The sequence below is a fragment of the Tasmannia lanceolata genome, unplaced genomic scaffold (genome assembly GCF_043159265.1).
Source record: "Tasmannia lanceolata isolate RefF3 unplaced genomic scaffold, GAP_Taslan_0.1 ptg000044l, whole genome shotgun sequence".
In the NCBI taxonomy this organism is placed as follows: domain Eukaryota; kingdom Viridiplantae; phylum Streptophyta; class Magnoliopsida; order Canellales; family Winteraceae; genus Tasmannia; species Tasmannia lanceolata.
Genome location: NW_027518721.1, coordinates 18,830,764 through 18,858,306, shown reverse-complemented (window position 1 = coordinate 18,858,306; position 27,543 = coordinate 18,830,764). Strand labels below are relative to the sequence as shown.

The 27,543-nt window shown below is 37.9% G+C and overlaps 2 protein-coding genes across 2 annotated transcripts; one reads left to right on the top strand and one right to left on the bottom strand.

Annotated features, from left to right (window-relative positions):
* Nucleotides 1-255: 255 nt before the first annotated feature.
* On the bottom strand, nt 256-4,763 carry LOC143863591 (uncharacterized protein At2g27730, mitochondrial-like). The gene is made up of 3 exons (XM_077374305.1): nt 4,575-4,763; nt 2,029-2,067; nt 256-679 (listed from the first exon to the last, which is right to left on the bottom strand). The coding sequence occupies exons 1-3, from the start codon at nt 4,671-4,673 to the stop codon at nt 473-475; spliced, it is 345 nt and encodes a 114-aa protein (XP_077230420.1). The 5' UTR covers nt 4,674-4,763; the 3' UTR covers nt 256-472.
* Nucleotides 4,764-13,225: 8,462 nt separating this feature from the next.
* Nucleotides 13,226-20,933, top strand: LOC143863679 (small ribosomal subunit protein eS25y). Its single transcript, XM_077374428.1, has 4 exons — nt 13,226-13,371; nt 13,506-13,580; nt 13,986-14,120; nt 20,620-20,933. The coding sequence occupies exons 1-4, from the start codon at nt 13,369-13,371 to the stop codon at nt 20,731-20,733; spliced, it is 327 nt and encodes a 108-aa protein (XP_077230543.1). The 5' UTR covers nt 13,226-13,368; the 3' UTR covers nt 20,734-20,933.
* The last annotated feature ends 6,610 nt before the right edge of the window (nt 20,934-27,543 follow it).

Here is a 27,543-nt window from a genome sequence, read left to right as displayed (position 1 = left end):
AAAGACCCTCCTTTGGACCTAAAGGCAGTGAAGACGAGAGAAGTTTCCCTCATTTCCCTCTCTCTTATGTTCCTTCTGGGGCTGTTCTCCATGGGGATAGAAATCCGTGAATAAGCTGTTCCTGGGACTCCCTACCCTTCATGGATAACTTTATCTTGAATACAGTCCTCAGATTGACTACCCTTTTCTTGTAAATAGACCGCCTCATTAAGGCTATTCTGCAAGTGAAATGAGGATAGCAAGCCCATCCAAGGATTAAAAAAAACACACCCCTGCTGCTTTGGGTTGTAAGGTTGTTGGGTTTATTCGCATTAACAAACTGTCAGCATATGAACAAAGATCTTAGAAAATAAACTCTCTGGTTTGCCTGTCAAGATGTTTTCCAAACCTAAAACATAGGAATAGCAAAGCAAAGCAAAAAATAAGCATTCATGGCTTACCTATTCCCCCAGTCACAGAGGATCTCTCTCACTCACTCCAGGATTTCTTCTGGTTTTTTGGAGGTTGATTTGAGATACCAGCCCAAAGCAGCCGCGGCAGCTACCACACCAGCAACAACTGCATAATTCCGCTCCTTACTAGTCGACACGCCAGCTGTTGAAGTCTCAGGGCCAGATGGTTTAGCATCAGTACTTGTTGTCCCTGGGGCTGTTGTTGGTTGCTCTGCCGGTTTATAGCCCTGATAACACAACCATCTAATGACTAGTTTTACATACAAAAAATATCAATAAAAACAACACAAATGATCTGTGCTCACTACTTAAAGTTGATCTGTTCAAGTGAACGATCAGATGCTTCAACTTAAAAGAAGCAGAATAGAACATTCCATTCAATCGAACAAGGATAAAACATATGAAAAGAATTTATGACAGAATTTCGAGGTCCTCTCATAGCCCAAGAAACTGAAGAGCTGGTGACTCCTCCCAACTCTTTACTCATTCCAACTCTCAGTTTTAATTAATATTTCCGAGTGAAAATTCCTTTGCCACGTTTGGATACCTCATGCTTTTGTATTTGTATTTGGATTTGAGTTTCGGATACAAAATACATCAATCATCATCATGCTCATGTTGTACGGGAGAGGGAGAGAGGGAAGGGGAGGAGGGAAATTTTAATCGGAATATAAGGCCACGTTTGGATACCTCATGCTTTTGTATTTGGATTTGAGTTTTGGATACAAAATGCATCAATCATCCTCATGCTCATGTTGTAGGAGAGAGAGGGAGAGAGAGAGAGGGGGGGGGGACGACGTCCGGCTGCAGCAGCAGCAGCAAGGTCGAGAAGCAGCGAGGGTGAAGGTAATTGCCACAAATATTGATTTCCAAATAATGTCTTGCATAACAGATTTGAAAATTGGATATTTTTTTCACTGTGGTAGCTGATTTGGAAATCTAAGGGACCTAATCCAGTTCCAAATCTCAACTGCAAATGTGAGAAGTCCAAATCTAAATCTTGTGGGTATCCAAACATGACCTTAAGGTGAGTCTTCTACAATTCTTGCAGACATCACCAAAGACTGTTGACACCAATTTTGACCATACATGCATGTATGTAACAACCCGAGATTCTCAGGACATCCAGACTTGCCCTTAAACTCATTATCTAGCATTATGGGAGTATGTTCCTTCCTTTTCTGTGTACACCTCTTAAAAGCGGTTCTATAATCAAAATAATGCCCAATTAGAAAAATGTAACATGCTCAAATATGGGTACGGGTGCAACTCAGGTTGATTTTTGGGAATTCGGACTGAGCGGTTGAGCCTTTAATAAATTGGGGTAAGGTTCAGGTTGATTCCAGTTCATTTTTAGCAAAAACTCAACCCGGCCTAACGCAAGGTGCACCCCTAAATGTGTGTGCAAGTGGGCCATGAACTTTCACAACAGCAGCCATACAAGCTTGAGGTTTAGCTTAGATTAAAGGAGAAAAGGCTGAGTAACCAAATCTTTGCCCTTTTCTCAAATAGTAGAGAGTACAAAATCAATAAAAAAAAGCATACTCCAGATCAAGAAAATTAATTGAAAGCATACCTTGCGTGCAAGCTTCTCCATCTTTTCCTGCTCGGTTTTCTGCAGTACAACAATGGAAGCATTTAGTACGAAGATGTGAAATGCAGTGGAAAGCTCTTTTGACTTGAAACCTAATATAATTAAGAAAATCTAATACAGTAGACAACTCCAGGTTGTATTGGAAACACAGGTACTAGAAAGCCCTTCAGTCTACCAGAAGATAAATGTGAGAGTTAACAAGCACTTGTGACAAATGAAGTAACATATACAGCAATGGATTTGGATATACCAAAAGCATAGGTCCAAGCATATAATTCATAATGCTATTATTAACACTGTAGGTTATATTAAAATATCATTTAAAATGCTAAAACGTTATTTAGAATGTTATTAACACACTAGGATATATTACAATGTACCCAAGCAGTGATGTAGATCAAGATTGCCTCATTGCGTTCATTATAAACATCCTCTAGTCTCATCTTTGCACAATGCAATGGCATTAAGCACATCTCATGCACACGCCGTTATAATCATCACTGCATCCTTTTTTGATTCCATAAGAGGCAGAGAAGCAATTTAATAGTTTCTATCAGCACACTACATAGTTCATATTTATGGGCTTCCAAGTTTCAATCCACTGAGCCAATAAAGGAGAAATGGGAGCAGCTTTTTTTTTTTTTTGAAAGACAACAGTTTTATTTCAAAAGTTAAAGCAGTACAAGCGATAGGGACAAGATGTCCCCACGAGAGAAAGAACAGATATTATTTCCTTCCCCAGATACAATTCCAGAGGCATATCCTCATGGTTTCCCAACATTCTAAAAAGTTTCCAAAAAGGCCTTGATCGGTACTAGTTGCTGCCTAAATAGTGAAAATTATAGGTCCTTCACACGGTAAACTAGATTCATGGTATGATAAAGTCTTCAGCACCACGAGAAAGGACTACGAAGAACAAACAATAATATGTTTCACTTGTTCTCCACCAAGTTCCTTTGTACTTCACGTCAATTTCCATTTCCCGATTAGTGACATGGATAAGCTGAAGCAGTTGTAGACATGGTTTTAAATTTCCCCAAAACAATTGAAATGTTTCCGTCTCATCCCCACCGAAAAGGAATCTCAATAAATTCCTTTCACGTCATTATTTCCGATCAAAATTCGCAAAATTCGACCGAAATGGACGAAACGATAAAAAATGGAAAGGTCTTATGATTTACATCGTATTGACATATAGTTGGGGTCCTTGGGGGGATCTTGGTCATTGTACTTTCTTATACTTAATTACATTGTACTTCTTTACTGACTTTACTCTTCCAAACATGTGCCACATGTCACTAGGTGTTCAATGTGATTAAGCCATTATAGATGGCTTTCTTGCTTATGTGATGGTTTCTAAGTATGTATTTGCGCTTATTCTAGCCTTTTCCCAAAATTTCATCATTTGCAACCATTCAAAAAAATCATCATTTGCATATGATTCCATACATTTCTGTGATCTCACAACATTTCCACCGAAACTGAAATGATTCTATTTCCGTGCCGACCGAAACTGAAATATAAAAACTTAGCTGTAGAAGAACTTCCTTTAGAATACCAAGAGGATAGGAGGCAGTCTCCAAATAGAAGAGGTGCGGGAGAAGGGAGGTGGGGTAGAGGGTCTTAATGACAACACTGTTGGGAAAGTGGGTTTTTGCGACTTGGTGAGGATTATCTTTGGAGGATGATAACCGATCGAATGATGAGGATGGTCCCCAGGTGACTCATTTTGCTTTTTTAGATGGTTACAACATGGAGATATACTATAAGATGTGAGAGCAGTTTATATGTGAATTACATGCCAAAGCATCTTCAGGGCACTTTAGCGAGGATAAGACCATTGTGATGGTTGGGGAACTTTGCTATGGGCCATCACTAAAGAGGGATGTTGCAAGAACAATCCAGCAATACCCCATAACATGTCAATTAGCAAAAGAGAGAAAGCAAATTACAAGGTCATATACTTGATAGTGACCCATGAGACCTGGAATGATTTGAGTATGGGCTTTGTGCTAGGATTGCCGCAGACTTTGTTAGAGCATGGTTTAATATATATGGTTGATGATTAGTTTTTCAAAATGACTCATTTCTTATCATGCGGCAAAACATAAGATGCAGTTCATAGAGCCAAACTCTCCTTTACAGAGGAGGCACGTTTTCACAGACTTTCCAAGACAATGTGAAGTTTATGAGTTACTTCCAGAAGACATTGTAGAAAATGTTTTTAACACTAAATTGCAATGCTCTAGTGCATTTCACCCGTAGAAAGATGCACAATTTGAAGTGTTTAGTCGTAGTTTAGGAAACTTGTTGCGATGTTTGGTAGATCATGTTACAGGATGGGAAAATCCAAATTCCCAATAATTGCATAAGCTATATCAAGTAAGAAAAATAAAACACTATCTTAAAACCATGAAATATCAATACAACATCCAGATTCGATAAAGAAGAAGCGAAGATCAACCGATATTTTCAAAAACTTTGTAATTTTGAGGATGAATATGAGAAAAATGCAGAGAGAAACGCACCTTGATGAAGACGTTTTCCGCTGCTTTTTCTTCTTCGCTGAGGATCTTTCCGCTCGAGAACCTTCGAGAGATATACCTAGCGGCCATTCTCGTTGCCATGGCGTCTGATCTAGGGTTAGGGTTTCAGAAGATTTCAGAAATGGGAAACCCCTATGAATTAAATTTGCTTTGATAAATCTCGACCGACTGTATGAGCTCATACATAACCCCTATGATTTTTCTAAAATATCTAGATTGCCATCCCTTTAACTTTGGTTGGTTTTATGGGTGTCAACGGTCAAGTGTCAACCACGTGGATCGGATCCCCTATGTCTTGGCTACGATCCGGCAGTTTCGGATCCTACTTTTTGAGTTTTGGTCATGATCCATTTCGAATTGGACCATCCACCACATTGTCCTAGGTACTACTTACCTTGTATAAGTTAGGGCTTAGGGTTAGAGCAGGGAAGATGGAAGCATGGTTTGAAATTTTGGTTCCGGCATAAATTTCGGACCTAGCCGAAACCGAAATTCGGTAAAGACAGTCGAAATTTAGGCCGAAATTATTTGAGTAAAGAATAAAAATTTAATATTTTTTCCAAATTTCGCTGAAATTAACGAAATTTCCGAAATTTTGAACGAAATTTGGTACGTTTCTCCAATTTCTATTTCGATTCGGTCTTGACCGAAATTTAAAACCATGGATGATATATATATGAGAAAACGGTTCCTACACATATGTTAGAGAGTTCTCTACACACTAGCTTAAAATACAGTGGGGGCCCACATTGTTTGGGTGATCCAAGCCATCCATTTTAAAGGCCCTCACATAGATAGGGTGTCTACAAAAAATCAGATCCATAGGATCATCCCAACCCTACGATTTGTGGAGGTAAAATGGATGTCTCTAAACCTTCACAAATTAGTCCATTTTTTGCCTCCACAGTTCGAATGGTTAGGATGATCCTATGGATCTGATTTTTTTTGGACACCCTATCTATGTGAGGGCCTTAAAAATGAATGGTTTGGATCACCCAAATAATGTGGCCCCCACTGTATTTTAAGCTAGTGTGTAGATAACTTATCTACACATGTGTGTAGGAACCGTTTTCTCTCTCTCTCTCTCTCTCTCTCTCTCTATATATATATATATATATATATATATATATATATATATATAGAGAGAGAGAGAGAGATATATATATATATATATATATATATAGAGAGAGAGAGAGAGAAAACGGTTCCTACACACATGTGTAGATAAGTTATCTACACACTAGCTTAAAATACAGTGGAGGCCCACATTGTTTGGGTGATCCAAACCATTCATTTGATTGGCCATCACATAGATAGGGTATCCACAAAAAATCAGCTTCATAGGATCATTCTAACCCTTCGAACTGTGGAGGCAAAAAATGGACAGGTTTATGAAGGTTTATACACGTCCAATTTACCTCCACAAATCGTAGGGTTGGGATGATCCTATGGAGCTGACTTTTTATCGACACCCTATCTATGTGAGGGCCAATCAAATGAATGGTTTGGATCACCCAAACAATATGCCATCCACTGTATTTTAAGCTAGTGTGACTTATCTACACTTGTGTGTAAAAACCGTTCTCTCTCATATAGGCATCAATGAAGTAATACGAAAGATATTTATTTTTGGGAAATAATTTCAGCACACTGTGTTTTGATACATGCGCTCATGTATCTTGTCTCTTAACATCTAATTGTCATGTAAGTCCATTTTGGGGACTGTAAAAACCCTATTACAATTCTTTAAATATAAAAGACAAGAAACATGAGTGTCATGTATCAAAACATGTTTGTGTTGATATCATTTCCCTTAATTTTTTTTACCAAAGTTTTTATATGGTGGCCAAGTGTGAAGTACGGTGCGATCACGCTTAATAATTCATCCAACGGCAATACGTCTTAAGTTTGAAGTACCACCACCTTCATGTGACCTCACGGCCAGGCACCTTATAATTTCCCTTTTTTACATTGGCGCTCTCCAAGTCAGATATAGAATGCTCCATCAGATTTTGTGGCTTTGTCTAGGCCACAATCCAAACAATTTCAAACCCTAATGTGGGAGAATATTTAGTGGTCACATCAGCTTTTTCTTGCTGACATCAGCAAAATCTTGTCTTGAAAATGGTGGTCTCTCTTTCTCTCTCTACCCTCTCTCTCCACTCATCATAATATCTTTCTCTAATTAATGCTTGTCCCCTCTTTTGTCTCCTACCTTTACCCACATAAATCCCAGGAAAAGAAAAAAACCCGGCAACCAAACGCCTTCTTCCATAAGAATTCCGGGTCCATTGACCACCGCGCCCCCCCCCCCCCCCCCCCCACGCCCCAAACCACCCAGTAGGCTTGGGTTGGGTGCATCCTGGCTGTAATATATGTACTCGTTTAACACGGTTGTTCCAAATTTATATCTCTGCAACGGTTCAAATGGCCCTTATCCTTTTTGGATTTTTATCAGAATCTCGAAGCCTTAAATTGATCCTTCGTGGATCCTATCTAAGGTATTTGGTCCTATCTTAATCGTATTTGGATGGTCCAAGATCCAACAAAGATTATACAAATTCAAAAATCGATCCAATTTGAGAATGAAAAGTTTGAGGAAGTGTAAACTCAAGGGCACCCTTGCAAAAATCAGATGAAATGGCGCCCCATTGGTTGCACATCACCAAATTGCATTTATAATAGCACTGAATAATGTAAAAATAAATGCACTTTGGTGACGTGCAACCAAGGGGGTGACCTTGCATCAAATTTTTGCAAGGGCGCTCCCAAGTTTAGCATTCTTCAAAAAGTTTATATAGCAACATTAATGTGTCAACATATTCACAAGAGTGGAGAAAAATTAATGAAGGAATATTAGTCATCCTATAGAATACTTGAGGCTACATGATTCACATTTCATAGCATGTTCCTTTTGAGTTTTCTTGGATCAATGATCCGTAAATTCTATTAGGGCCCGTTTGGATACCCCTTTGATTTGGATTTGGAGGTGAATTTGAATTTCCAAAATCCATGAATTTGAAATCAAGAATTTTATAATTCACAAATTTATAAATAATGTCGTTTGGATGACCACATATAGATTTGGATTTCAAATCTAAATTAATTTTTTTTTGGTTTGGATGCTCTTTGGATTTGAATTTGAAATCTAACAAAACCAAAAAGCCCTAAAATACTTGATATATGGGCATTTCAGCCATTTTTCATGATGCAGGGGTATTCTAGTCATTTTACCCTATATTGGGGTATGTTGATCATTTTTTATGTCAAAAGAGTGTTTTAGTCATTTTTTATGACTCAGGGTATTTGGTCATTTTCACCCGGTATAGGTGTATTCCGGTCATTTTCCATGACCCGGGGGTATTCTAGTCATTTTACTTAATATGGCATATTTTATCATTTTTATCTCATGAAGGCATTTTTAGTCATTTTAGTCATTTTTCATGAGCCATCGGTCATTTTTACTTGATATAGGAGTATTTCGATAATTTTTCATGATCTTGGGGTATTTTAGTCATTTTACCCTATATAAGGTTATTTTGATCATTTTTATGTCATAAGGGTATTTTGTCATTTTTACCTGGTATAGGGGTATTTCTAGTCATTTTACCGAATATGGTGTATTTTTATCATTTTTATCCCATGATGGTATTTTTAGTCATTTTAGTCGTTTTCATGAGCCATGGGCCATTTTTACCTGATCTAAGGGTATTTTAGTAATTTTTCATGATATTGGGGTATTCTAGTCATTTTACCCTGTATGAGGTTATTTTGATCATTTTTATGTCATAAGGGTATTTTATTCATTTTGCACGACTCGGGGTATTTTGTCATTTTTACCTGATATAGGGGTATTTCAGTCATTTTGCCTGACTCGGGGTTTTCTAGTCATTTTACCTAATACGATTTATTTTGATCAGTTTTTAATGTCATGTGGGTACTTAAGTCATTTAACACTTCTTTGGTATGTTTTGGTCATTTTAACCCCTTACAAGTCAGATTTAGATTTATAAATAACTTCTCGCAGAAATGATTTATAAATCCAAAAAATTACACTAACATGAGGAATTTGTAAATCTTGTGGATTTCACTCAAATCCAAATCCAGATGTCATAACGGCTTGCCAAACGCCAAATTGGGATTTGAAAATCCAAATTCACCTCCAAATCCAAATCCAAGGGGTATCCAAACGGGCCCTTATTGATTCATTTGGCTGAATTAAACCATAGTGCATGAGTTTGTTATATTCAAATCACCATTGGAATCCGGAAGATATTAAGGAAAAGAAAATAAAGTGAGATCCAACATACCAAAAATTTTGTTAGGAAATTATTCAACTGCGGATAGTTTCATACAATAAGTGGACATCTTGCTCGACAGCTACTTTTTATCATCCAGAATGGTTTAGAGATGTGCAACATTACATTTCATCTTAGTCAAGATTTGTGATATTTCTACTCTGGTTGATATACTCATGATTGATCAAAATGTGATAATGGTTAAAGTGCAATAGTTTCACATGTACATTTAGGGCCCACTTGGATACCTCATATTTTGTATTTGGATTTGGAATTGAGTTTTGAATACAAAATGAATAGATCCGGCAGCTCATGTTGAAGGAGACAGAGAGCGAAGGGGGTACTTCCTAATGGAGGGGAGAGGTTGAGAAGCAAAGAGGGTGAAGGAAACTGCCAGATATGTGGATTTCCAATTACTTATTTCCACAATATATTTGGAAATCTAATTTTTTCACTGTCAGTCGCTGATTTGGAAATCCAAGGATTTGATCCGGATCCAAATCACAACATAAAAAGGGCTGAAATGTGAGAAATCCAAATCCAAATCTTCTCGGCATCTAAACAGGCCCTTAATGATTTTAGAGCAATGATAGATAAAAGGGAGCCCTTGCATAAAGAGTGGCAAAAGGGCTCTTCATTGGATCCACGTCATTTTCAGTTGCATTCTAAAATCGGTTGAAAAAGAAAAATCAGTTACATTTGATGACGTGGATCCAATCATGAGCCCTTTTGGGGCTCTTTATGCAAGGGCTCCCTTGTATCTATCATTCCTCATGATTTTAATGTATAAAATAAGAGAAACTTTTGAATTTAAATAGTCTTGTTTTAAATTCGGGTGACATTAGTATCTTAAACTTTTCAATCCCATAATCGGAGCACATTTGGAAAATTGGGTTGGTCTACTTCAAAATCATATATGGGTCTTAGATCTCTATACCTACTTGTGCGTACTTTTTAAAAATGTCACTATAGCACACCTTGTTCGAAGATCCAAATCATTCATTTGTTGATCCTACTCCTGTAATATATGGACGAACATCTCTACTGATTGGAAGGTTAGGATCATCTTATGGAGGTGATTTTCGGGGCAAACTGTGGGACCCAACAATTGAATGGTTTAGATCTTTGAAGAAGGTGCGCCCCAGTCTATTTTTTAAAAATACGTGCACATACATTGGAACATCATGTACCGCATATTTTTTTTTTTTAATTCACTAGGGTCATTTGTTGCGCCCCGACATAAATAGGCATTGGCCCTAATATTATCTCCATAAAATGTTGTATGACTCGTTTTTCGAATATGAATCAATTAAAATATATTTAAGTTAGATTTTATATGATTATTTGCAAAATAAATACTATAAGACATATTAACTTTTGGAAAATAAGTTTCCTTATTCAAGAGATGCTTTGGCTCAAAAGAGCATAAATGATCCTCTGTAGAGAACACGACCTCGGTGTGACTAATGTCAAGTTGGAACAGCATAATGAGGTGTCCATCTTTAGTGAACCATGAGTCCAAGAGCCAAGAAAAATTCCATATCTTTTGTTCCTAGTTGTGAACCCACAAGAGGAAAAGAATATTTGGATCCCACCATGATTATGGTAGGAGATGTTGAAGTACAAATGACTAAATAAACACCATCTCTAACAGTAATAACTTAATCTTTTGGAGTAATTGGTTGTTTCACATAGTATAAGAGCTATTGCCCCACGGCAGGTCTTGTGTTCAAAACACAACTCCGTGGTATTGAAAATCCTTGTCTACGGCCGGCACACATGAGGGGGGGGGGGGGGGGGGGGGCGGGGGAAGTATAAATGATTAGATAACATCATCTCTAACACTAACAACTTAAGCTTTTGGAGTAATTGGTTGTTTTGCAGGAGAAAGAGCAAGAGCTTTGTAATTGGATAAATGAACAAGATTATACTGTAATGGAACCCAAGAAAGTCTACTTATTCACTGAGATTGCTCTGCTCTGCTTTCAGAAGCTTGATATTCTGTCCAAAAAACAAAATATAAGGAGGGGGGAGGGAGGTGAAGGAAGAGCTAAAATTTTATAATAAAAAAAAGAAAGAGTGAGGTGGCAAGCTCTCCCTGAAGCATGCAAAATTTGGAGGGTTCCCCTTAGATGTTGGATCTTGATGTTTGAATGGATGAGATGGAATTAACTTCAATCATCACCTAGGAGTGTAGCTCTTTACATAATAGTGACTCATTTTAGCAAGTCTGGGTTACATGATGGCCCAATAGACTAGAAGTAAGGTGCTATTAGGTTAGGTTGGCAACTAGTGGGGGCCATGTGTAGTTTAAAGGGAAGTCTAGAGTTCATTTTTATTAAATCAAGGATTTGTGTAGAACTTTTGCAACTCCTCTCAACTAAGCCTTTGTCCCAAAGTAGTTGGGGTAGGCTTGGGTAGAACTTTTGCAATTAGGGAAAAATTAAGGCCTGCAGTTCGCATTCGCACCCATTTTAACGTGATTTGACATCAAAAAGCGTTAAAGTTGCCTGCCGTTCACGTTGTAAGGGGGGCGAAGGGTGAAAATATCATTGCCCAAAATTAAAGGTGCTCTAAATCCTTATATATGGGGTAGGAAGGTTTCCGGACAAGCTTTTGGACCTGACAATTGGGTTGCTCTGGTGATTAAGAGGTGGGTATAGCCCATCCTAGAAATATAATGTACTCTGTTCTGATCGAGGCCGTTGGGGATGCATCCGCACAATTGTATCACTTATTCACTATCAACATGCTTGATCCTTTGTTTTTATTTTTCTGACAATTTGCATTGGTTGCTTTGGATGCGTATTATTGAGTTACCACAAGGTCGAAGTGACTTAAGCGAAGATGTATAGGACGCATCAATGGGGACATGAGGTGATGAACCTTTTTGTATGGTTGAATCGTTCTAATTTGACATGATTGAGTGAAAATTTCTCTGACATTTTCAAAAATGCTTGATTGATTTGAAAAGCAAGGTGGGACCGCTTCTTCAATGATCCGAACCGTTCATTTCACGAACGCCATTTGATGAATGACATTACGGATGGGCCATGACCCATGACTCTTCCTCTCTGGTTTATCTTTGAAGATTTTCTTGCTGAATGCGGGGAGTATCCCACATAGCTAGGGGTGCCAACGGATCCACTTATGTCTGGGTCAAGATCCATTTGGATTCCTTATCGATCGGATCCTTTTCAAAGTGCTATTCGGATTTTACATTTTGAGTCCAGAGTCATGATCCATTTCAAATCGGACCGTCCATTAGAGTGCCTTACATTGTGCACATTTTAAGGCTTAAAATAACTACAGGAGGGATTATGGAACAAACTTCAGGGTGAGAATAGAGAAGGTGCGGCGGAATTAGGAATTTGAACCGATATCACATTCCAATCCCATTCCAAATCCCTCGGTAAACGGAATAGCAATTGCAATTCTACTGTTTGGGTAAGTATTGGAATTTAACAAGGGAATCAATTGTGATTCTGATTCTAGCGTTTGGTAGCATATGGAACAACATTGGAGTGGAATCAAATATTCAAAAAATCTTAAGTCTTTTTTTTTTTTTCTCTTTTTTTTTGCTAAAATTTCAAATCAATTTTTATGTCCAAATCCAAATAAGATTCTATGCCCCAATATGGTGGTTGTTCCAATCCATAGGATCGTTTGGGAATCAAGATTTTCTCAAGGAAAATGATATGGAGACCGAGAATAGGACCTGCAATGAAAATATGCCATGTGTTAAATTTTTATATCTTTTCTATGATCTCCCTAAAATTAAGGACCGGCTCAGGTCACTTTATTCAATATAAAATTTAGGCCGAAATTACTGAAATTTTGGTAAAATATTAAAATGATTTCACCAAAAAAACCGGTTTTCTTGGTGAAATTTCGGGAAAAAACGAAATTTCGGCCGAAATAAATTACAGTTTCAGGTAATAGCGATTTCAATGTCAATCTCCACCGAAATCCGAAATTTTGTAGGGAAATTTCGGATTTCGGTCGAAATTTAAAACCATGGTTAGGAGTTAGGACAGGGTATCAAAGCCTTCCTTCATTTTCCATTTAACCAAAGATAGGGTAACAAAATCCTTAGGAAGAAAAGATGAGAGGTACATGTCAGAATACCGCCTATTTAGTAGGGAAACAAAACTCGTCCTTTATTTCCCGTGATATTTCCGCCTCCCCTTTCCAGTTACACCAGAGTTGCAAAACCAAACGTCTGAATGAGGCCATCGACAATCACATGCCGATTCTTATTTACCATTCCCACGAATGAGAGGGGGTTTAGAATATTACAAACATACCCCTTGACAAATAGACATAAACGAACAAACATACTGAGGGCATTTTTGTATATTGCTCCTCTCCATTCGGATAATAAAATCCCTTCCTCATCACAAAACCCTAACCCTAGCAGAGTCCATTGTTGCAAGAGGCTCCGCTCGATCTGAAACCCTAAAAATCGCCTCTGCAAAATGGTAACCTTGAGTGCCTTTATCCTCTCAATTTTACTAGATCTACTTTGATTTCTGTTATTTTTCTTCACTCAGAGCTTCGTCTTTTACTTTAATGGCGTTTTATCACTTTATCTTTTTCCCCTAATTTGGTGCAGGCGCCTAAGAAGGAAAAAGCTCCGCCTCCATCTTCCAAGCCTGCTAAATCTGGCGGAGGGAAACAGAAAAAGAAGGTATATATTAGGGTTAGGGTTTCATCATTCATGTAGATCTCAAGGACTTTTGGAACGGCTTTATTTCAACCGAGTTTTTTGAGTTTTATTTGATGGATTGCAGTTTTTTAGATGCTTGTTCTGCTTATAAATTAGGGCTTCTATCGATGCTGCAGTCATTTGATTTTTTATTTTTATGAGGGTTAGGGTTTTCATCATTCATGTAGATCTCAGGGCTTTGGAAGGACATTAGTTCAACTTCGGGTTTTGAGTTTTATTTGATGAGTTGCAATATTTTGGATGCTTGTTTTGGTTATAAATTAGGTTTCTATCGATGTTGGAAGTCATTTGATTTTTTTTATTAGGTTTATGGCTTCATCCTTCATTTGATTTATTACACTGAGTTTTTCGAGGTTTTCGTTTCAGAAATGGAGCAAAGGGAAGCAGAAGGAGAAGGTGAACAACATGGTTCTCTTTGATCAGGGTAGTTATGACAAGCTTCTTATTGAAGTTCCTAAGTACAAGCTCATCACTCCTTCGATTTTGTCCGACAGACTGAGGGTATCTTTCTTTCTCCTCTATCTCTTGAGTTGGGTGTGTCTGTGTAGAATTGTGTTTGCTTTTGTTCAGATTGAGTACTATATTTTTTGTCTTAGTCATTGGCCGAGATCACGAAACCTCTGAGAGCCCTATTAGCCCTTGCGAGTATGTCGTAATAGGGGGATTTAAATAATCCGTCCTTGGCTTGTTTCAAAACCTCTGTGTGCTACGTGATATGGGATGAGAAGGTTAAATCAGTGTTTCAAAACGTGGATGTTGGACAATACACGCTCCTAGTCAACTCGGGTCAACGCTTTCGAGTAGTCAGTTGATGTGGCTGGGCTGCTCGGTTGACGCGGTCATAACTCGGGCAAGTCAAAAGGAGTTTTGATTGTCTTTGTAGGGCAAAATGTGGATTCGGACAAGAATGTGGCCAAGGAAAAGGGGACTGTTCGGGGGAGTCCATGACGACATGGGGGAGTATTGAAACTATGGGTTGAATAGGAGCTCCTCACTACTTTAAAAAGAAGAAGGCTTTTGTTATGATCCATGATTCCATGTTTTAAAATTCGAATTTAATTTTTCATATCCTTTCTAGATTAGGGTTTTGGGTTGATGATTAGGGGTATCTTGAATACAATCTTGACTTTGTGATGATCCATTTTTATGTTGTAATTTGGCTTTTCGTTCTCCTTCTAAACCATGTTCTATGATTCTTGATCCGAAATGGGTTTTTGTAGTGCTTCTGGTGTTGAATATGGTAAATGTTCTTAATGAAGACTAGGATTGCAATTGGGTGAGTCAGGTGATAATAAAGTTACTCTTACGAACATGCGAATTCATTTACGAGGTAGCCCCTCAAGGTGGGTCTAGGATTGCAAATTGTTGAGTAGGGTGAGAACAAAAGTACTCTTAGTAACATGTGAGTTCATTTAAGAGGTTGCCCCTGAAGATAGTGTAGAGATTTTGGTTTTTGCATTTATTTGTTGGGTTTATTACATAATTAGAGAACTTCTATTGGCATATCTTCTTCTTCTTTTTTTATCTGATCCATGAATAGAAAAAAAGGGCAATTGGTTCTATGATGTGGGGTCTGGTTTATATATATCTATCGTGCTCCTTGTTGAGAGTTCTGCGATATTAAAAGGTTAACAAACTACTTGAATCATCAAGGAAAAATGAACAACATGATGGAGGATTCCTTGTCTCTGGTCTATGTCCTGAGATTCAAATTGTAACATTATATTGTAAAAGGTCTGGTCAAATTTTCTAAAGTAATCCTGATTGTATCTTTTTTTCTAAATTAATAAAAACTATAAACTCTCAGCTCTACTCAACTCAACTAAACCTCTGTCCCAAACTAGTTGGGGTCTGCTAATAAGAACTATAAAAATAATAAAAAAACATGAGTTAGCAAACTACTTGAATCGTCAAGAAAAAAAAAAGAATGACTTGAAGGAATATTCCTTTATGTCTGGTGTGTAGCCTGAGATTCAAATTGCAACATCATCTTGTAAGAGGTCTGGTCAAATTTTCCAAAGTTAATCCTGATTGTATCTTTTTTCTAAATTAATAAGGAGTATAAAAATGATGATACATGAAATAGAGATATGGGCAGTTCAACAGAATTGATATCCGCCATATCAATTCCTAGTCACATTTAACATTCCTTGGCTTTTATATTTCGCTGTAGATAGGTTGTGTAGGCCACCCAAAAAACTCATTAGATTGGAGAAATTGGCGTTTAGATGGTTAACTGAAGTTTTATTTGGCTCCTTTCAATTCAAAAGATTATATCAACTTCAAAACTACCAAGTGACGATGGCTTATTATTCTTGGAGTCATCAAATCCATGCGTGACTAGTGTGACGTTATCCAAGTTGATTCTAATGATCTATGTATGGAGCAATCTTGTTGGGCTGTAGGATTTTATGTCGAAATCATAGATTTCAACAGAACTGTTGGAATAAGACATGAAATACAAAACCCCTTTGAAACGAAAAGAAGACTTTCAAGGCACAAAACCCCTTTGATACATTTTATCAAACACTTGGTGGGCACCTTGGAGAGGAAGACAAAAGACATGAGACACAACAAATATAGATGGAGAAAACAAAGATAGGTTGAAGAACAAGAAGAAAACACTCCATGCGGCAACCCAGAGGAGAGAAAGAGTAAATACGGCCGAGGAAAATGGATTTGCCGAGAGAGAAACGACGGCACTGAAAATACTGAGAGAGATTTTTGGGGTTTGAAACAAAAAAAGAGAAATATGAGACAGTAGGGGAGAGAGATCTTAGGAAGATTTGAGGAGAAACTATAGGAAGATAAAGAGAGGAAAATGAGATGCGAGAGAGATATGAGAGAAATAGATGATGGCGTGGATGGAGATAGACTCTTCTTCTTTCTTTCTTGAAGGATCAACCCAACTTACAATGACTACAATACCCGTACCCATTACAAGTAATGTCTAAACTACCCTAATACATTATTCAACAGTCTTAAATTGGATATCTCTCATCATATATACTATGGTTGGGCCCAACGACGACGATGACATATCTTTTGAAGATGCTCCTCCTACTGGTGGTGGCGGCAGGGGCGATTACGACGACGACGACGACGACGAAGACATTGAGTAAGATCATCAGGGTTATGAATGATGCTCTTGAGACATGTGACTTATGAGAGATGATATCATGCATTTCCTTTTTTTAAGCTTTCTATGTATCACTTGCACTTGTGCAAGAAAATTTCGTGTTCAAGTAATAAAAATGCCTTTTGTTTTACATATTTTGATTCATTTACAAACTAAATGGCCACCGAAACGAAATTTTGAACTAAGATTAAAACCCCAAAAATGAGAATTAAACCTAAAAAATTATGATTACGAGGCAAAGATCAGGGAAATATGCAAGTACTATTAGAGCATATTTATCACACATTAATGTATTCTTTTAAGATCATATAAACCCAAAAGGCTATTTTAAATGCAAACATGAGTGTTTGTGTTGAATTTTAAGACATGAGTATTGCACTCATGTAGAACTGTACTCTATCCTAAATCTTAAGTAAATGGATCACAATCAATTCAATAATATGATGAAAGATCATTAAAGAAGCATCACTTAGGACCTAGCACTTATACTATTGACATTAACATAGAGATTAAAATCAGTAACACACAGAAGCTGCAACTTGTAAAGAAGATGATTGCAAGATTATATCCAAATCCTAATCACAAACATCCTCACATTAAAAACATAACCTAATAATGACTCAAACTCAAAAGGCCAACCGTTAATATTATTTCCTGATCATCTTGTCAATGAATTATATCCAAATGGTATGTGTACTGTTCCGGATTTTCGTAAAATGATTATGATAAAGAGTGAGAAGCACCATATCCTAGGCAGTCAGTCCACTTTCTTTTCTTTTCGCTAAGAAAAATGAATTGTAGCAAAGAAGTTAGAAATGCCCGGTCATGATCTAAGCAAACAAGACTTAACCTTTTCCTATCAAAACATCTTCATACCTAGAATTAGCACATTATCAGTTCATCACCAATGTTAATTCATGCTACCGCTCTCCAAATTTTAAATTTGAGAAAAGATGATTCAGCCATTTTCGAGAGACTTTCAGTGGGTACGGTTTACGATTTCGAAGAGGTAGAAACATGAAAGAAGGAAAACGGGCTATTATAAGCGCTTACACCATATAAAAACTCATTAGTTTTAGAGTGGTTTGATTATCTCCCTCCGTAAATTGTATTTTCTTTTTCCTTTTCTTTGTAATTTGTGAACCTTCTTGGTTCCTTCCTTCAATATATTAATATTTCAAAAAAAAAAAAAAAACTCATTAGAAGTATATCATTATCCATGTATTTATTCATAAAGAATCTTGTATGAAATTTAAACTAACAAATATATTCCTGTGATGCTCATTTTAAAAAAAACTTATCATTCAAAAAAGAGAAAAGAAAAAAAATCAACTCTAGAAAGTTCTTTGGGTTGACCTCGCCCTAAGCAAACGTGAATTTTGGTATGGTGGATTCATCCTTCAAGCAAGGATTTAAATGTCGGTTTCGGTCACAACCGAAAGGTCGAAACCTAAATTTTTCGGTTTTGGCTGAAATCATGTAAAATTTTGAAAAACAATTTTGGTATTTTGCAAGATTTATGTGGAAATTTCAGTCGAAATTTTGGTAATTTCGGATTTATGTACTATTGAGGTCGGTTCCCGGCCGAAATACCGATTTGAAACCATGCCTTTAAGTGCGTTTTCGTCAATTTTCATATGTGTTACCCTCGTACCCTCGATGCTCCTCTATTGTTCACCTAAAAGTTTCTAATGCATTTCCTATGTGTATCTCAATGTGTTTCTCATATGATTTCCTATTGCTTCTTTGTTTCTTGTTCCCCCCTATTTTCCATGTATTTTATGAACTTTTTGCTTCCCGATCTGGTCACTATCAGGACCCTTCAATTAAGATGGATTGGTATTGAGTAAGAATTAATTTTTGTAAATTGAATATATAAAAGGACTAAGGTTTTTGCCATTAAAAAAAGGACTAATTTTTTGGAAAAGCATCATGGATTGATGATAGGGGATAGTTTTGAATTTGAATGATACGGGCTCTTTCATAGTCTAGACTTTATTCTTTTGTGTAATTATAATGGAGGTGGCTGAGAATCAAGCTATGATTGGGATTGGTGTGAGTTTATTGTGAGGGGTGTTTGCCCAAGGTAGCTTTGAGAAGATTGCTCCTTAGAATGACATTTTATTTTGGGGTAGCTGTTTGGAAAGTGAGCATCAATAGCATTTTTTTTGGTTTGACTTTGTTACATATTTGTAGTAACTAGAAAAGAAGATTCATGGTTTGATATAGTTGATTGATTATAGAGAAATTATATGATGCCCAACCATCAAGCCCTGTGTGGGCGGTACATCAAAAGTACTGCCCTTGATATTTGAGCCAACAGCCGCCCACTTTTTGGGGTAGCTGTTTGGAAAGTGAGCATCAATATCATTTTTTTTTGTTTGACTTTGTTACATATTTATAGTAGCTAGAAAAGAAGATTCATGGTTTGATATAGTTGATTATAGAGAAATTACATGATGCCCAACCATCAATCTCCATGTGTGCAGTACGTCAAAAGTACCGCCCTTGATGTTTGATCCAACAGCAGCCTCTTAAAAAGTGGGCGGCTGTTGGATCAAATATCAAGGGCGGTACCGCTCAGACGGGACTTGACGGTCAGGTGTTGTATAAAAACTTGTTGATTATATAAATCATGACCCGGTGATAAACTGATTATGTGCTCATTCTAGGTATGAAGATGTTTTGACTGGAAAAGATTCAGTCTTGTTTGTTTGGATCATGACTGGGCATTTCTAACTTCTTTGCTGCAATTCATTTTTCTTAGCAAAGTGAAAAGAAAGTGCCCTCTAGGATGTGATACTTTTCACTCTTTATCGTAGTCATTTTACGAAAATCTGGAACAGTACACATACCACTTGGATATTCGCAGGATCTTTTGCAGAAGTAGAGCAGGGAACAGGTTTGAGCCGGCAAGTTGGAATCAGTAACTGGTGCTTACAGCATGGAATTTCACTCGTCTGATTTTTCCGTGTTTAGGAGTGGGATAGGAGGAGTCTTTTTTGTAGGTTTAAGCAAATTAAGGGAGGAGATAAAATGAAAGTGCTCAGTCTAGGCTGCTGATTCCCTCTTGATCTTTTCTATTGATGGTTTTTGGTTGTCTTTTTCCCTAGAGATCGATTTACTTTCGACACTTTCATCTGGAATATGTATTTTTTTTCCTCATATATATTCAATATCTCCTCTCATGCCCTGTCAGCTGTGTCTATTTTATTTAAGCCCAGTTTAGAAACCAGGTTTCTCAGAGCATTCCTTATTTCTGTCATTGAATGTTTCAACGCTACGTATTTAAGATTTATGTCTGAAACGTCCTTTGCAATTTCATTGTATTATCTCTCAATCAAGCATGTTTCTAATATGGTAGTATGAGAAGGAACATAGCAAGTCGTGTCAGTGCTGAAATGACAGCATTTTCATCTGAAAATTCCTTACTTCTTCCTCACATAAATATAGTTTCTTCAGCCATTTTCTTGTTAGCTGGTACTTGTTATTTGAATCTCTGTTTAGAGACTAGAGGCCTCTTTGGATGCCTCTAAAATCCTTTTGCATATAATACTATGTAAATGATTTTGAAGTTTTTGTGCAAATAATGGTTATTGTAGTTTTTTAAATTGATATAGTTAATGGCTTCCAAAGAGGGCCTTAATGTCCCATTTGAAAATAAGGACCAATTTTGTGGCATCCACAGATGCCCTAGATCTCTTAAACCATTCTTGAGATCTCTTCCTCAATGCTTCAATGGTATGTATTTGGAGATCTATGTCTGGGATAACCTTTTGCTTTTCCAATATATTATCTATAAAATGACTGCGTTTTGGTAATTGATTAATGAAAAGCTGTTTTTTTTAATATTATCTCCAGATTAATGGATCACTCGCTCGTCGCGCAATCAAAGATCTAATGGCAAGAGGTTCGATCAGGATGATTTCTGCTCACTCCAGCCAGCAGATTTATACCAGAGCCACCAATACCTAGAAGTAGTCCTCTTTCATTATTGAGTTTGTTCCATTCCATAAAGAGTGTTTATTACTGATCAGGCTTTAGTTTGCAGTAATTGCGAAACTGTTGCATTTCTTATTCAGGTTTTGATGTTTTCTGACCTAAATTCTGTTACTTGTTAGTGCTCGCTACTCAAAAGTCATTGCAATTTCTTAAGAGTATGATGTTCCCATCCAGTTCTTTACCACCTTTTTTAACAAGTAGAAGTAACCAGGCTTTTATAAATAGATTGAATTGTTGGTTTTCCGAGAAGTTGAGGCTTCAGATGGAACGGTACACAGTTGGTGTGTCTAAAATCTTTGATATCTTCTAAACATCAGAGTGCGCAATTGCTTTTTACCTTAGCCAGGAAAATGAAAGGCTGAAGAGATGCAACCACTGGCTACTTCCAATGCTTCTTTTTAGTGGTTTTTGTGACTTTTGGACAGAAACTGTTCTCATAAAACCAAAAGAAATGGGATGCTATGTATATAAGAAGGGTGGGTGTGGGGTGCATTTATCATCACCTCTCCTGTATAAAGCAGCTGATGCTTGCTGGAAATTGTGTGGTTGAAAACTGAGTCCCATTACTTTCACCCATGAGAGCATAATTAAACCTCAAATTTTGGGCTAAAGGCAATCGTTGAACTGGAAGCCCCCTCCTAAAAACTTCATAAACTCAATTTTGGTGGATGCTTTCTTTGCAATGTTTTTAGAAAATTTTCGGGTGACACCATCTATTCCTTTGCGGATTTCACTGAAGCCGAGGTCTCACTCTATCGGAGTCTGATCATCTTCATGAATCAAATTGATGGTAGTTTGGAAGTGGAAAGCTGTTCTTCAAGGTTCACACTCTATCGGAGTCTGACCATCTTCACGAACCAAATTAAAGGTAGTTTGGAAATAGAATGCTGTTCTTTTCACAGTGTGAAGTAGGCCAAAGGGATCCACAATGGTTTCTAGAAACTATGTGATTTAATTGATGAGATTAAATGTGTTTGTTTGGAGGTTTCTCCCTTTCTGTTATTTTCCCTTGTTTCCTGCAAGTGCTAGAGGCTTGGCGGATTAGAATACCTAGTCAGACTAGTAACTTCCTTTCTATAATGGTATCTGAAAAATTCTTAGCTTCTCTTTTACCTCCCATATCCTCACCTGTGTAATATATTGGAAGGTCTAAGCATATGGATTTGAGCTCTTAACCTTCGCCTTGTAGAAATATGGTGATTTTTGTTGGGGGTAATACTAAGATCACGACATGTGGCGCATAGCCTATTTAGGAAACTGAACTTGCCGTTATGGGACAATAGCAAGGATAGTAACCCCGGATTATTAGGAATGTGCCCTAGAGAGGAAATCTATCTTATTCCTAGCACGGCAACCTTCCTAGAATTCAGAAATCCAAATAAGTAACCGAGTCCCACAAGGAAACTTAGAAGATATCCAAGGTAAACATGGAAACCGACTTCTTAGAAAGATTGGCCAATGGGAAACTCTTTAAGGAGGGCAAACTTCCTGAGCTTCCAAGGGATCCAAACTCTATAAATAGACCCACGCTCAAAGGTATGCATCTTCAATGATCTAGTCTTTGATCAAGCCTCTACCGATGTGAACAGATTTCGGCACCATCTGATTGGCACCGACCATGGGACCTTCAAGTTTTGAGTTTAAGGGTACGAATCCTCCTCAAAGCAGCATGATGGTCACTAGAAGCCAGCAAACTCAGGCCCACCGGAATGCTAGTTCCTCAATGCCTCCTCCTGTGGGAGACACCCGCCTCCCTCATGTGGAATAGTCTCCACCATACGATGCTCAACATCCCGCCGGACCCCACGATGGAGCAATTCACCGACCTGTCAAATCAAGTGGCCGACCTAGTTATATTTTCAACAAATTGGGCTTGCAACGTCCAGTTAACTTTACTGATCAATAGCATGCAATATATTACCCAGAGGTGTATAGAGAAGTCACAAGGGAATGATACTTCATCCCGTTTACCAGCACATTTCCACCCCCATTTGTTTTGTTTTCTTAGAAATGACTACATTTTCACTTCCTTTTGCTGGTCTTTTTCACGAAAAATGAAGTCATTTTCAAGGGGGATAAAAAGATGTTATTGGTCAAAAGAATCACAATAATGAATATAATATATAGGTCCGGAGTTATATAGGTAGGATTGAGTGGAAGGAGAGCATGGGTCCCTAGCTAAAGCCCTGTTTGTTTAAGATTATGACAACCGATTGTGATGCCAAAACCAATTGTTGGACTCAAAACTACGTCTAAATTTGTGTCAAATTAATTGGTTTTGGCCTCATAATCGGTTGGCATAATCTTAAACGAACAGGGCATACGGGTCATTCATTCTTGTTCCTACATTCAAACTACAATCTCTATTACTAACTAGTTGTAGACCCGTGCAACGGAACGAAAAACAAAGAAAAACAAAAAATCAAATGAAGCAAATGTAAAAATGGAGATGGAGATTTTGGGAGAAGGAAAGAGGAGAAAAAAAAACTGAAGGAGATAATGGGAGATGGAGATCACATATGCACAAAAAGAATTAAATTAAGAAAAGGAAAATTTACATACCTAAATAAGGCCCCGAAACCTCAGAGCTTGGGAGGGGGAAAACATGTACATGAAGAACCATAGAGGAAAGAGTGGCCGAAGCTTCCATGAGATGCTTCTTCACTGGCAAAGCCCTTTGGAAAGAACCGTATATGGAGGTGCGAGCCGAAGGGTTTGGGAGAGAGGGGGAAGAATATGTACTGGAGGTTTGGAATATGAATCGGAAAACAGAAACGTAAATGGAATCTAATAAAAGCAGTATGTGGTGGAGCGGTGGAATGGGAAAAAGGTGAGAAGGCAGTTTACCTTGGAGGTTTCGTGTGATAGAGGGATACGTGGAGTGGTGGAATGCAAAAAGGCCATTACTATCTTAAGAAGTATCGTGATGCACAGGACGAAGCAAGCAAGCTCATGGCACTATACATTCATACGAAATTAGAAGCATCAATTTCCAAAAAAAAAAGAAAAAATTCAGTTTACATGAGCATCTTAAAGGAGAACACTCGCCCTCTTCTAATCAATTATAGAGATGATGTTAAAGAGATTTTATAATTCAGTCCCCACCCGTACTTCGCTTGTGTTTCAAATTTTGTAAGCAAGCCTTTGAGTTGCCGCTGTGAAAGCTTCATCTCCTTCTGCACTGTATTGAAGTATAAGGGCCCAATCTGGTGCTTCCCTTTGTGCAGCTTCCAAGGTTTTCCCCTAGCAGATGGAATAGGCACGGCCATGCATTATGGATTGCTCTTTTTCATCCTTATAACTAATACAATATTGTCAATGTAAAATGAAAGAAAGTATAGATATAAGAAATTGAAATATTAGACATTAAGATAGTACTTTGTAATATTAACGTAAGAGAATGAAGAAAACGACTCTCTGCAGATTCCAAGACAATTCCACTGAGGGAAGACAGATCATGGGAAATGTACTGTTAATCGTGAAGGTGCTGCCCTGGGGAATAGTGTGCCTGTTAAAAATTAGTTTGCCAGAAATGAAGCTTATCGAACCCCTTCTCCATGGCTGCTGCACCGAAACTACTGACACTTAGCACCAATGTACCAAAAATGCAAAGCTTCATCACCAAACACAGTTCAATTAATATTTAAATAGACAATAGAAACAAGATTTTTAAAAAGGTGAAAAGTACTCTGGAGTTGGATTTATAAAGAAAACACCTATAACCACCTTAAAATGTTTTCAACAAATAAACTAAATACAGATAAAAAAGGGATTTGCCAGGGACCGTCACAGAACGCAATTCCCGGATGAACTGTTTCATGAGAGCAGCGACATAGGCTCACTTTTCAACAGACTTTGTCTTAAAGCCTCAGCCCAATCTTGATTCTGAAACTTTAATTTGTATTCATAAATCCAACATGTAGAAATATGGTGATGTTAGATTATGACCATTGACCTCCCCCTTGTAGAGTTCTGATGATATTTAGTTTATGATCAGTGTTCAACATATCACCTCAAAGCTAAAAGAATTTGGTATTACCTCGATACATCAGGACAAAGAAACTTTTATTACTTTCATAGTTCAGATTTTTTTTGTAAAGTTTAGCAAGGTTGTTCCATCAAAGAGAACCCTGCCTAGATTCTCAATGGCCCGGCAGAACCCCCATTTATAACGTATTTTTCAGAACTCTCAAACAAGGGCCCATCACAAAAATGTTACCCAATGCGTACAGTGCTCACGTTCAAGCCAGACCCAAAGGGGTTGCTAATTAACTAATTAAGAAGCATCCAAACTTTTGGCCAATATTGCTAGCGTCCATTGCAAAAGCATTTTGCGGCTGGTCTGTCCATTCCCAGCCGCAAAATGCCTTTTGCGATGGACGCTAGCAAATCCCTTAGATCATTGGTTTACTCAGTTTTCTGAAAACCCTGATACTCAAAGGGGAAGCATTTCTGGGTTTTGCGGTATCTCCCACTTAAATTTGGAAAACCATTATTGGATATGGTTGTTCTTCAGAATCATCAACTGAGAAGTACAATGGTAGGTGGCTGGTTTACTAGAACTATGATGTTGGTGTTGTATGTATCAAAGGCCTAAAAAAACTCGTTTGGATTTCTTTCCTTTTTCTTGTTTGGTTGTATCACTGAATAGGGAGGTACCTACATGAATAAATATTAGTTTTGGAGTGATACTTCTCTCTTGTTTCAGTTTTTTTAATGGTAGTTAGTATTAGGCCTGAAGTAGAAAATTGTCTTAGCACAGGGAGCCAAAATGAGTTAAATCTCAAGTCCAGGTTTAAGAACTCAAAACCCAAGTTAGAATTAATGAAGTGAGTTTGAATTGACACAAAACATAAACAACTACTCAATCAGAGCACTTCAAGATACAAAAAAAAAAAAAAAAACCTCCAATTAATCTCATTTTTCTGGGGTTAGGAGAACTGAGTCATGCCTTCAACTCAATCCGATTCTTGATCAATCTGGCATGCATGAAGACTCTCTCTCTCTCTCTCTCTCTCTCTCTCTCTCTCTTGAAAGATGATAACGCTTGTGACAAGAGGAAAGTAAATCTGCTCAGATATTCAGTGATGATTAGGAACATAATATGCACTATGGCAGAAACGAAATATCAGAGCTTAGAAGTAAAAAGTTAAACATTTGGCTGGACCCTCTAATGATAATTTTAAGTCTAACTGAAACTCTTATATGATTAGAGCATACTAATAGGATGCAGAGGACTGCTTAGAATCAGGTGGAGGAAAGGCAAGAGAGGAATCAGCTGTTGAATAATATTACATAATAAGGGTTGTGAATGCATCTAGGAAGATTATTGGACTTACATTGGCTATCAGCGCATCACGACTTAGACCTTGTTCATTCTGGATTTTGTGAACCGATTTTGAATCCAAAACTGATTATTGAACTCAAAATTAATCGGATTTGGACTCAAAATCGGTTCTCAAAACCCGAAAGGAACAAGGGCCTTAGCAAGTGGCGCGGATATGCTTGTTTGTCAGGGGTAGCATGATGTCAGGGATATACAACACAACACGGTGAAGGTAACTTGGATCTAGCACATTGCACAAAACATTGAATAAAATAAAATGGGAATTATTAGCGTCCATCGCAAAAGGCATTTCACAGCTGGTCTGCCGCATGTCAGACAAGCCACCTCGTGAATGGAGACAAACTTAGGGTCCATCGCAAAAGGCATTTCACGGCTAGTCTGCCGCATGCCAGACCAGCCACCTCGTGAATGTTAGACAAAAAGTTTGTCTCCATTCACGAGGTGGCTTGTCTGACATGCGACAGACCAGCCATGAAATGCCTTTTGCAATGGACCCTAGCAAATCCCAAATAAAATTGTTCAAATGTTACTTACATCAAAAGCTTTGAAACCCCTCTAAGATGAAAACTCCATAGGAAAAAGAAAGGGAAGTGATATATCCGCCCCTTTTGATTACTTGGGACACCCAGCAGCATTGTATTGTATCAATGACTGCAGATGTCAAAAGGATTCAATGGGGCTGCTTCCCTTGTACACTGGCCTATGTCCCAAGTAATCAAAATGGGCGGATATATCACTTCCCAACGGAAAGTCTTTCATGAGAAAGTTGTAGAAAAAGAACTATAGGACCTGCTGTTGAAATTATTTAAAGTAGGGCTTTGCTAGCGGAGGATCCGTTGCATAAGAGAGCAGGCACATAGGCTCGAATTTGTCTTATTCTTTTAATTCATCTGAGGTGGCTCTTCTCTTATGCAATAGACACTCCGCGAAATGCCTTAATGCGATGGATGCTAGCAAATCCCAGTTTTTAAATGAAATTTTTGAGGAATGATAGAATGAAGGGCACCCTTACAAAAACCAGTTTCAAAGGGCATCCCTATTGATCAGTTTCAGCAAAGTGCATTCAAGATAGCACCCCAAAATGTAGTTGGCGCATGAAAATATGAAAACAGCTTTGACTTTTGCTGAAACTTACCAATGGGGGCGCTCTTGAAACTGGTTTTTACAAGGGCGCACTTCATTCTATCATTCCTCTGCATTCAATCTCTGCCATCCGGATTAATTGCCAATTCACGTCTTGCTAACCATGGGTGGGACCGTGGGAGTGGGACTAACTCCCCGTCTAGAGTGCTCAACGTTCAAGAATATAAATGGTTCGATCAACCTAAGGTGGGACCCGCTGTGTTTTTATTTGCACTCGGCGCTCCTCAGTGACTCAGTCCTCAGGACTCGGAGTGCGCAGATTAATCCCTAGCTCTATACCGGCGCACATTAGC